This window comes from Pseudophryne corroboree, chromosome 10 (genome assembly GCF_028390025.1).
Source record: "Pseudophryne corroboree isolate aPseCor3 chromosome 10, aPseCor3.hap2, whole genome shotgun sequence".
In the NCBI taxonomy this organism is placed as follows: domain Eukaryota; kingdom Metazoa; phylum Chordata; class Amphibia; order Anura; family Myobatrachidae; genus Pseudophryne; species Pseudophryne corroboree.
In genome coordinates this window covers 360,376,376-360,389,218 of record NC_086453.1, presented here as the reverse complement: position 1 = coordinate 360,389,218, position 12,843 = coordinate 360,376,376, and the positions used below count along the sequence as shown (strand labels likewise).

The 12,843-nt window shown below is 42.5% G+C and overlaps 1 protein-coding gene across 1 annotated transcript in view; it reads right to left on the bottom strand.

The window, feature by feature from the left end:
* LOC134965653 (nicotinamide N-methyltransferase-like) overlaps window positions 1-12,594 on the bottom strand; it is a 41,137-nt gene extending 28,543 nt beyond the window's left edge. The window contains exon 1 of the mRNA XM_063941986.1: window positions 12,444-12,594. Coding sequence (XP_063798056.1) covers window positions 12,444-12,594 — 151 coding nt within the window. The remainder of the gene's footprint in view (window positions 1-12,443) is intronic.
* Window positions 12,595-12,843: the final 249 nt, after the last annotated feature.

Below are 12,843 nucleotides of genomic sequence, written 5' to 3'. Positions count from 1 at the left end.
ATGATGCACTGTCCTACTACTATATATATACTGCACACAACTTAAATGCGCCACAGGTATGGATGGAAAGTATACTTGATGACACAGAGGTAGGTAGAGCAGTGGCCTACTGTACCGTAATGCTATATATTATATACTGGTGGTCAGCAAAATTATGCACTGTCCTACTACTATATATATACTGCGCACAACTTAAATGCACCACAGGTATGGATGGATAGTATACTTGACGACACAGAGGTAGGTAGAGCAGTGGCCTACTGTACCGTACTGCTATATATTATATAGTGGTGGTAAGCAAACTTATGCACTGTCCTACTACTATATATATACTGCGCACAACTTAAATGCACCACAGGTATGGATGGATAGTATACTTGACGACACAGAGGTAGGTAGAGCAGTGGCCTACAGTACCGTACTGCTATATATTATATACTGGTGGTCAGCAAAATTATGCACTGTCCTACTACTATATATATATATACTGCGCACAACTTAAATGTACCACAGGTATGGATGGATAGTATACTTGATGACACAGAGGTAGGTAGAGCAGTGGCCTACTGTACCGTACTGCTATATATTATATACTGGTGGTCAGCAAAATTATGTACTGTCCTACTACTATATATATAATGCGCACAACTTAAATGCACCACAGGTATGGATGGATAGTATACTTGACGACACAGAGGTAGGTAGAGCAGTGACCTGCTGTACCGTACTGCTATATATTATATACTGGTGGTCAGCAATATTATGCACTGTCCTACTACTATATATATACTGCACACAACTTAAATGCACCACAGGTATGGATGGATAGTAAACTTGACAACACAGAGGTAGGTAGAGCAGTGGCCTACTGTACCGTACTGCTATATATTATATACTGTTGGTCAGCAAAATTATGCACTGTCCTACTACTATATACTACAATGCAGCACAGATTTGGAGCGTTTTTCAGGCAGAGAACGTATAATACTGGTGGTCACTGGTCAGCAAAACACTGCACTGTCCTCCTACTATATAACACTGGTGGTCCCCAGTCCCCACAATAAAGCACACTGACCACAGATATTTGCAGCACACTGAGCACAGATATGGAGCATTTTTCAGGCAGAGAACGTAGATATTTGCAGCACACTGAGCACAGATATTTGCGGCCCTCTGAGCACAGATATTTGCAGCACACTGAGCACAGATATTTGCAGCACACTGAACACAGAAACTGAGAGAACGCCAGCCATGTCCTCTCACTATCATCTCCAAAGCACGAGTGAAAAATGGCGGCGACGCGCGGCTCCTTATATAGAATAGGAATCTTGCGAGAATCCGACAGCGGGATGAGGACGTTCGGGCGCACTCGGGTTAACCGAGCAAGACGGGAAGATTCAAATCTGCCTCAGAATCGTGTAAAATGGGTGAAGTTCGGGGGGGGGTTCGGATTCTGAGGAACCGAAGCCGCTCATCTCTAATATATATACACACAGTGGTCGAAGTGGAAATTTTGAAGTGGGGGTATGGAAAAGTCAAGGATGCAATTATGCATGCGCCGAAGGCACGCTCGCTCCAGTAAAGTGGGCGTGGTCACCCAGAAGGGGCGTGCCCAGTGTAGTAGAACCCCTTATACTATCTAGTACTTGTGCCCCTTCACCTTATAGCACATGGTATGAGTTGAAATTCACATTATAGCACAGGGTACGAGCCGAAATTCACATCATAGCACATGGTACGAGCGGACATTCACATTATACCACACAGAATGAGCCAAAATTCACATTATAGCACACTGAATGAGCCGAAATTCACATTATAGCACACTGAGTAAGCCGAAATTCACATTATAGCAAACTGAATGAGCAGATATTGTGACAGCAGGGACAGCCAGAGTGAGAGCAGGGACAGGGAGAGAGAGAGTGACGACAGGGAGAGAGAATGATGACAGGGAGAGAGTGTAACAACAGGGAGAGAGAGAGAGTGATGACAGTGACATCAGGGAGAGAGAGAGTGACGAGAATGACGACAGTGACAGCAGGGAGAGAGAGAGTGATGACAGTGAAAGCAGGGAAAGAGATAGTGACAGTAGGGACAGGGACAGTAATGACAGGGAGAGAGGGTGACAGCAGGGAAACATTACCTGACTCAGGCTGGCGGAGGCACCCATGGGCAGCGGCAGTGATAAGGAGGAATTTGGTGTGATGAGGTCCATCTGACCGCCATTTGTTGCAGGTGAGCAGCTGGCGGCGGTGAGCGGCGGGTGGCTGGCGGCGGTGAGCGGCTATTGGCTGGTGGCTGGCGGTGGGTAGCGGTGGGTGGTTGGCGGCAGTGAGCGGCTGGGTAGCTGTGAGCTTGTACAGCACTCTACACAGCCGCCGAGCAGGGACGGGAGCACCATTTGCAGCAGGATGGCCACTTCACTCGCCTCCTGCTGCACACTTTTTCATTTCCAGGTTAGTGGAAGAAGAGGCGGTATACCATATTGCTGTATACCGCCCCACTACGACCACTGTATATATATATATATGTATATATATATATATATACACATACATACACACTTTATTTGCGATGCTACCACCATCCCCACTTATTAGCAAGTCATGTACCATAGGGTCACATTTCTCTCCCTGGTGATCTGTTGTAGTATAATCATTTTCATCCATCACATAGATCACCACATACAATACTTTCACCCTTATCACCTCACATCAACATTTTGGTAAATTTCTCTACTTATAATTACAAGACCTTTCTAGATAACCAAAATAGGGCCAACTGTTCACTACATAAGGGGGTATTAGGAGAGGTTCCCTTGTGGGTTGTCCTAACCTGTCATTTGTAAGAATAATAGGCAGTCTGAGTTCTCAGGGGTCGTTCACTGCAATTCTCTCCCCCAACTACTGAGGATTCAGTATCAACACTAACAGAGGAAAAATTATATGGATCACTATCAGGTTGGAATGGCATATATCCATCATTAGCATCCTCTCAATTACTCTCTCCAGTAGCTCTGCCGCTCTTTTCTGGTGAACGATCCTCTTTTGCAGGATACAACGTCAGAAGTACTCTGGGGGTTGGAGTTGCAACAACTTCTGGAGCATCATAACCGTAGAAATATCCCCCATTATTGTTAGAGGTATCATCCGGAGGTTGGTAGTCTAGAGGCATAGAGGAAACCTGAGGTGGTATTAGTCCAACTCCTCCTCTGCCAACAGCGGCGGCATCTTCCCCTTCTGTAACATCCGGAAAGTAAATATCCTGCTTAATAGGCAACAAATGGTGTCGGTGATAGGTAAGTATAGGCCCTTCTCTCGTTTCAGCAGTCAGACGATACACGGGAATATCGGGCAAGTTTTCAATTATCCAGTACGGGATCTCCCGCCACCTATTAGCAAGTTTTTGGCACCTCAGGCATCCTAGTCATTTAAGGAGGACTCTATCCCCAGGTAGCAATACTTGTTCTCTGACCGATCTGTCATAAATTCTCTTGTTCTTTTCTCCCTGTTTCTGGGACATCTTGTGCTCAAGATTATAGGCTTCACATAATTATTTCCTAAGTTTCTTCACATATTGTGTGTGCGTAGGAGGTTTATTATTGTCTACTGTTGTATCAAGGCAAACATCGATGGGTAATCGTGCCTCTCTCCCAAACATGAGAACATATGGAGAGTACCCAGTGGAATTATTTAGGGTGCAATTGTAAGCATAGACTAGCTGACATATATGACGTTTCCATTGTATCTTATCTTTGAATGGTAAGGTTCCAAGCATATTGAGTAGTGTCCGATTAAACCTTTCAGGTTGCGGTTCACCCTGAGGGTGATACGGGGAGGTCCTAGACTTCTTAATCCCACAACAATTACACAAATCTCGGATTAGTTTGCTCTCGGAGTCTCGCCCTTGATCTGAATGAATCCGAGCAGGCAACCCATAGTGCACGAAAAACTTGTCCCATAACGTCTTTGCCACAGTTAGGGCTTTTTTATCAGGGGTTACATATGCCTGTGCGTATCGTGTGAAATGATCTGTGATTATCAATATTTTGCTTTCTTTACCATTGGGGCCTTCCAAGGACAGGAAACCTATACAGACCAATTCCATAGGTCCAGAACTGTTTATATTAACCAGGGGTGCCGCATGGGTGGGTAAGGTCTTTCTGAGGATACAATTCCTACTACATTATTTTTAAAATATTCACCAATGTCCTGATTCATAAGAAGCCAATATACGCGTTCTGCAATTAATTGTTGGGTTTTCTCATACCCTAAATGGCCATGGTGATCATGTAAATGACTTAAGATCCATAGGAATATACTTGCGGTGCAAAACTAGTTGATATATAACTCCCCCCGATACCTTTCTAAACTTTCCTATAAAGCAGTCCCCTTTTTAAAATTAATTTATTTCGCTGATGCAACAACACATTAGCTCTCCTGGATATATCTCTCACATTGCTGAGGGGACAAGCATTACTCAAATGGTCTATGATCAACCCTAAATCAGAGTCCTCATGTTGCTCGACTTGTATTTGATTGGGTGACAGCATATCCAACCCTTCAAGTTCTGCCTGAGAAACCCAACAATACATGGGAGGCAATACGGTATCGGACGCTCCCAAGGAACTTATCATTTCGTGTGGTTTGGTATGTAACCCAAATATTTGGTGATATAAGCTTTGAATAGCAGGAGCTGGAACTTCAATCCATCACTGCTACTGATTCATATATTTGGTAACCTTGAAAGAGTATCCGCATCTGTGTTGTGTGTTCCAGGCTTATACCTCAACGAAAAATGGTAGTTGGATAACGCAGCCAACCAACGATGACCAGTTGCGTCTAATTTGGCAGTGGAATTTAATACATGAGAGGATTGTTATCAGATTGGATGACAAAACTTACTCCGTAAAGGTAGTCATGGAATTTTTCAACCACCGCCCACTTTAACACTAAAATTTCCAGTTTATGCACAGCATACCTTTATTCACTGGAAGAGAGTCCTTTACTAACATATGCTACTGGCTGCAACTGATCATGTTGCCATTGATATAACACTTCCCCTAATCCCTCAAAGGAAGCGTCAATGTGTAGTTTGTACGGTAATTCAGGGTTAGCATAAGCCAACACAGGAGTATGCGTTGGGGTCTGAAATAATCTTTGTTAGTGCTATGATACTTTATCTTGCGATAGTTGCCAGGGGGTTGATATCCTTTGGTCAGCTCTGTTAATGGAATAACAATCTTGGCATAGTGGGACACAAATCAGTGATAGTAGCCACAGAACCCGAGAAAAGATCGTAAGTCTTTTAAATTATTTGGACGAGGCCAATGCTGTACTGCGGCTACCTTATCTGGATCTGTAGAGACACGTTCTAGACTGACAATATGCCCTAGATATTTAACAGTCTTTTGACATAGTCTGCACTTGTCAATGGATAGCTTTAATCCCTTTTGTTGTAGCCTGTCCAGTACTTTAAGCAATCTGGCATTATGCTCAGAAAGTGTTTTCCCAAAGACGATAATATCGTCCAAATAAACTAAGATCTCTCGGTAGCACATATCGCCTATGGTTTGCTCCATAGTCCTTTGAAAAGTGGCTGGGGCGCCTTTTACCCCCTGGGGCATTTTAAGAAATTCAAAAAATCCTATAGGACAAATAAATGCAGTCTTGGCCCTATCTTTCGGATTCATGGGAATTTGGTAGTACCCACACCTCATGTCTAAAACCGAGAACCATTGGCTGCCCTGTAGGCAATCCAATGCCTACTCTACCTTGGGTACCGTGTATTGATTGGAAACCAAACAGTTGTTTAACGTACAATAGTCAATACACAATCTTTTATCACCGTTTTTCTTCCTAGCCACTACAATTGGGGATACATAAGGGCTTTCAGAATCGGCTATGACATGGTTTTCGAGCAAGGATCTTAAATGATGCCTCACATCACCAAAATCTGCAGGGGCTAGCCTACGGGACCTCTCCCTAAAAGGAGTCGCATCCGTTAACTTAATGCAATGCTCAACTCCTACAGCGGAACCTAAATTCCATTCCTCAAAGCAAAAAACTCGGTCTCTAAGGTAAAATTCGGCCAACAATTTTTCTTGCTTGTGAGGATCAATATCACTGCCCCTGAAGCATCCTATGATCTTAGCGTGAAATGCTTCTGTCACTGATTGAGTTGATACGGGATTACACATAACCACCCCGTGCTCTCTAATACTCATTGGTGGTCATTCCGAGTTGTTCGCTCGTTGCTGATTTTCGCTATGCTGCGATTTGCTGCTAAATGCGCATGCGCATGGTACGCAGAGCGCATGCACTAAGTAATTTAACACAAAACTTAGTAGATTAGCTGGTGTTCGTGCAACGCTTTTCAGTCGCACTGCTAATCGGTGAGTGATTAACAGGAAAGGGGCGTTTCTGGGTGGTAACAGAGCGTTTTCCGGGAGTGTGCTAAAAAATGCAGGCGTGTCAGGCAAAAACGCGGGAGTGTCTGGAGAAACGGGGGAGTGGCTGGCCGAACGCAGAGCGTGTTTGTGTCGTCAAACCAGGAACTAAACGGACTGATCTGATCACAATCTAGGAGTAGGTCTGGAGCTACTCAGAAACTGCAAAGAATTATTTAGTAGCAATTCTGCTAATCTTTCGTTCGCTATTCTGCTATGCTAAGATACACTCCCAGAGGGCGGCGGCCTAGCGTGTGCAATGCTGCTAAAAGCAGCTAGCGAGCGAACATCTCGGAATGAGGGTCATTATATCTTGGGACAAAGGGGAGACAGGTATAAAAGTCTGGTTAATCAGCTTATCTTGAGCCAAACACCAATCCGACAATGTTTTAAAGAGATTGGAGTTTATCCCTACAATGACAGACACATTGCCTTGATCCCCGGGAGAGTCGGGACATATTAACGAAATCAGGGGCAGCGGATCCTGGTACCCATTGGGGAACTGGAAAAACTCTATCTGTACTGTCATGTTTCCTAGGTAGGGGTATTTTTGATTACTCAATCTCTATATGGCTAGCCCGTCAAATGATAGCAGTGGCACCTCATACAGATGTTGATGATAACAACTGTCAAATATTATCAAAACCTGGGAACCACTGTATAAAAGACCCATTCACGCATGCCCATTTATCAATGCTTGTACCCTCGGGGCCTCTTCCATCTTTCCATCTGGAATGGAATCAGGCCACTGGGCACTCCCCATTGCGCACACTACGATAGGTCAGGAGTCGATGCAGGGTTCATCGACCTCCCTCCGGGGTTTCCCGGCTGCTCTACATTCCTGTCAGTACGGACCCTGGTGTTCCTTTGTGTATATCCACCTTGAGGACACTCGAAGGACCTATGTCCTATCTGTCCACACCTGTAACATGTGATGTTATCTTAATGATCAAATCTCTTATTGGGCCCGCTACCCCTTTTCACTGGCATTGCAGCTGGCACATTACTCTGTAGCGTAATGAGCTGATCCAATTTTTTATTTTGGTCTTCTAACAGCTTATACAATTTGTAATTTGCTGATGGTTGAGCGTCCAGGGAGGGCAAGACAACTTTTACTTTTTTCAAAGTTTTGTCTCTGTTCTCTATCTGAACTTCATGTAGTCAGGGGTGTTCTGGCCATGCTGCATCTCAGTCTCTGAGCCACAGGATTACTAGTTTAAATATCCCCTTAAAATATACTTCATGCATCTCTAATCAATCTCGGTCTGTTAAATCCCTCCTTTGTCTCCAAGTTTATATAGGATTTTATCCAAATGATAAATATGGTCTGTGAGAGTCTCATTTGGCTATTGGAATGTTTGATTGAGTCGAGAAAGTATATCCCCCACATCTTCTATTGTTCCAAAAGAATAATCTAGGGCAGTAAAATAGTCCTTTAAGGTAGCTTGGGAATTGCTTCTTCGGGTGGCATGAATAATCCCCATTGCGGGGCCTCATGGGCTCTCAACTATCCTCTGTTTTTTTATATGCTCAGTGCATCTCCATTCCTCTTGAATGCTGCACAGCAGATTCTCTCCAAACATCATAGCTCTTATCCAAGTGTGCACAGGCAGTATCCCCAAGAATACTCTCAATCTCCTATACCCACCCTCATAATGCCACCTCTCAAAGTGGCTTACAACCTTATCCATTACTGCCTCTATCTGAGGCTCTATGGGGTCAGTATTAGTAACATTAGCTTTGGACGAGTTACCCATATTATGATGACTTCCTTGATCCCTCCCTACTACAGCATCAGTAGCTTCGGGGGCTACTTCATCCTCTTCAATTACCTGAGTAGGCCATATTATTTTCCACCTTCGGCCAGGTACTTTTTCTTCTAGAATATTGAGAGGAATAAATGAAGCATCAAAATAATTTTGGTTGTTTATTAACACCGCACAAGTCTCCCCGGCGGCTCCTTTCCACTAATCTACTACAACAGGGTACTTTATCCCGCACAACTTATTTACCTTTTTAATCACCTCCTCTTCCATTTTGATGGCAAAATTTCCCACTATACCTACACTACTCCGCACATCCATGCCGTTGTCCCTACACCAGGTATACATATCTCTTTTACTGATAGCTTCCATGGAAATAGAAGCTTATGATTTGCCCATCTCAGCAGTGCCTCCAAATGTAACCCTAATTGTGGCAATAAAGGTCCCGGTTACCTGCTGACTATTGGAGTACCTCCACCCAAGCTTTTGTTCTATGTTTTAACTATAGAAAAAGGGGAAGCTTAGGACATTCCCATACCAATATGTTATATTTGCCTTACAGGCCTGGAATTAGGATTACCTCTTCTAGATTGCTTTACTCGTCGCCCATCAAACAGGTAAGTAATACACACCATGAACTGTTGTGTTACACTATAAACATTTACTATAATCTACATAGCTACTACATAACAGTCGAATATACATATAACTGACAGCATCAGGCTGCGACCATGCAGTAGATGAACAATTTACCAAATAACATTAAATCGTTAGTATACAATTCATCAAATGACATTAAGTGAACATTATGCCCTTTACATTAATAACCCCCCCACATTTCCCTTCCCTTTGACATTTAGTCCACGGTTACTGAAATAAAGTCTCTGTGTATATATATATATATATATATATATATATATATATTTATGCATATATATATATAGCTATGGTATCCTCTCCTGAATTGACCAATGTAGTCACTTGAGTATATATATATATATATATATATATATACAAATAGAGAATTCAGCACTCACCATAGCAAGCTCACTTGTCCTCACAACATCAATAAATATTTGTTTGTATATTATGGGGTTAATCTTTGGTTAACTCTTATTAACCGTGGTCACAGGCCTTTTCATGCACCCCTGTGTAATCTCAATTGTTCTAAACCTGTGTCAGCTGCTCCTTAGCAATTTATCGGCTGTGTCAGGTGACTAGTATGCCTTTAAAAGCCACAAGATATGTGGCAGGCATACATTAAACTTAGTGGGCATATTTGCAGTTATATTATATGTGATACAGTTGCCAGGTTTTAATTCTTAAGGCTTTGTGGTAGTGTAGTACCTGCATGAAGGTGGGGTACCTTGGCGAGCGGTATGCAGGCTTCCGTGCATTGTCCAATTCACTAACTAAACCCCCATCATTTATTTATTGATGTTGTGAGGACAAGTGATCTTGCTATGGTGAGTGCTGAATTCTCTATTTGTATGTATTTGGGTAGGTGACCATGGGCTGCATGCACCCCACCCTATGAGTGGTGAGTGCAGACACTGCACCCCGCTTCTGGGGTGGCAGTGCTGTGGTTTTCTATATTTGTTTGTATATATATATATATATATATATATATATATTCCCTTTCAGTAGCTGATGTCTTTAGGGCAAGAGCAAATAGCGTAATAACTCGGTCCTAAATGAATGGCGGCTCTCCTGTTAATAAATATTTGTATCCATAGGTTTATATGTTTCCTTCCCGGTAGGGTAATTGTATCTTTCTCCTCTGACTGTATTTCAAGTAGTGATGTGCACCGGAAATTTTTCGGGTTTTGTGTTTTGGTTTTGGATTCGGTTCCGCGGCCGTGTTTTGGATTCGGACGCATTTTGGCAAAACCTCCCTGAAAATTTTTTGTCGGATTCGGGTGTGTTTTGGATTCTGGTGTTTTTTTACAAAAAAAACTCAAAAACAGCTTAAATCATAGAATTTGGGGGTCATTTTGATCCCATAGTATTATTAACCTCAATAACCATAATTTCCACTCATTTTCAGTCTATTCTGAACACCTCACACCTCACAATATTATTTTTAGTCCTAAAATTTGTACCGAGGTCGCTGGATGACTAAGCTAAGCGACCCAAGTGGCTGACACAAACACCTGGCCCATCTAGGAGTGGCACTGCAGTGTCAGACAGGATGGCACTTCAAAAAAATAGTCCCCAAACAGCACATGATGCAAAGAAAAAAAGAGGCGCAATGAGGTAGCTGTGTGACTAAGCTAAGCGACCCAAGTGGCCGACACAAACACCTGGCCCATCTAGGAGTGTCACTGCAGTGTCAGACAGGATGGCAGATTTAAAAAAATAGTCCCCAAACAGCATAGTATAGTACTGCGCACTACTAAAATGCACCACAGGTATGGATGGATAATATACTTGACGACACAGAGGTAGAGCAGCGGATTACTGTACCGTACTGCTATATATTATATACTGGTGGTCAGCAAAATTATGCACTGTCCTACTACTATATATATATACTGTGCACAACTTAAATGCACCACAGGTATGGATGGATAGCATACTTGATGACACAGAGGTAGGTAGAGCAGTGGCCTACTGTACCGTACTGCTATATATTATATACTGGTTGTCAGCAAACTGTGCAAAACTGAAATGCACCACAGGTATGGATGGATAGTATACTTGACGACACAGAGGTAGGTAGAGCAGTGGCCTTCTGTACCATACTGCTATATATTATAAACTGGTGGTCAGCAAACTGTGCAAAACTGAAATGCACCTCAGGTATGGATGGATAGTATACTTGACGACACAGAGGTAGGTAGAGCAGTGGCCTACTGTACCGTACTGCTATATATTATATACTGGTGGTCAGCAAAATTATGCACTGTACTCCTACTATTTATACTACAATGCAGCACAGATATGGAGCGTTTTTCAGGCAGAGAACGTATAATACTGGTGGTCGCTGGTCACTGGTCAGCAAAACTCTGCACTGTACTCCTATATAATACTGCTGGTCCCCATTCCCCACAATAAAGCAGTGTGAGCACAGATATTTGCAGCACATTGAGCACAGATATGGAGCGTTTTTCAGGCAGAGAACGTATAATACTGGTGGTCACTGGTCACTGGTCAGCAAAACTCTGCACTGTACTCCTCCTATATAATACTGGTGGTCCCCAGTCCCCACAATAAAGCAGTGAGAGCACAGATATTTGCAGCACACTGAGCACAGATATGGAGCGTTTTTCAGGCAGAGAACGTAGATATTTGCAGCACACTGAGCACAGATATTTGCAGCACACTGAGCACAGATATTTGTAGCCCCCTGAACATAGAAATTGAGAGGACGCCAGCCACGTCCTGTCACGATCATCTCCAATGCATGAGTGAAAAATGGCGGCGACGCGCGGCTCCTTAAATAGAATACGAATCTCGTGAGAATCCGACCGCGGGATGATGACGTTCGGGCGCACTCGGGTTAACCGAGCAAGGCGGGAGGATCCGAGTTGCTCGGACCCGTGCAAAAAAAGGTGAAGTTCAGGCGGGTTCGGATTCCGACGAACCGAACCCGCTCATCACTAATTTCAAGGTAATAGACAAAGCACTAAACTAGAGTTCCACTAGCTCCCACTAGATGTCACTGCTATCCCACATCTAGGTTCTCTTCACTGTATTATTAATTTTATTTTAAAAAATACTGTTGCACATGCAAATAAAATACTATAGTGCAAGAATCACCATTGTGCTTGCGAGAAGTCTTCATTGAAATATACTATAGTGCAAGAAGTACTTTACTGTACAGTATTTTATGTTAAATAGACATGTCAGTGGACAGATATAATGATGTAATGCATATTCCTAACACCCTATGGCAATCAGTATATACTGTACACAGTCATGTTCCGTCATCAAAGAAAGACTCATAGACATTGCATTTAGCAAAGTAAAAAATGAATTTTTAACTTTAACAACTGCATAGAAATATATAATCTTAGATCCATCATAAAGTATTATTACAATTTATTAATATAGTCCGAGCATTTTATACAGCGCTGTACAGAGAAAATATTTGTCTTGCACATCAGTCCCTGCTCCATTAGAGAATACAGTGTAAATTCCCTTACACACAATCATGTACATGCAATCACTCACACTAGGGTAAGTTTGTCAGTATAGTAATATACATACTGTCAGTATAATATACATACCCTCACTGAATGCACGGTGAAAACATTCCATTGGAAATTTAATTGAATCGTCTCCAAAGGCCATGTCTGGTTTGTTAGATAAATATGTTTCCAGATGTTCTCTAGAATCAAAGCCATGTACAGGATAGAATTTATGGGCGCTGGAATCCATCTTGTATTACTGTGTCACAGGCTGTCTGACTCTCACGTCTATTAATTTACTGGCTCAGGAATTCTGTTTATATACACTAGGATCCAGTTATGTATATTCATCAGTAACCAGGATATCCGTGTTATCATATGATTGTTTATCAGCCTCAGGAGCTGTCATGGGAATGCAGGTGACAGTGTGATCATCTCCTAAAGCAAAATAAATCATCATACTAATTATTTTTCAATTTATATTTAAATACTATAAAAT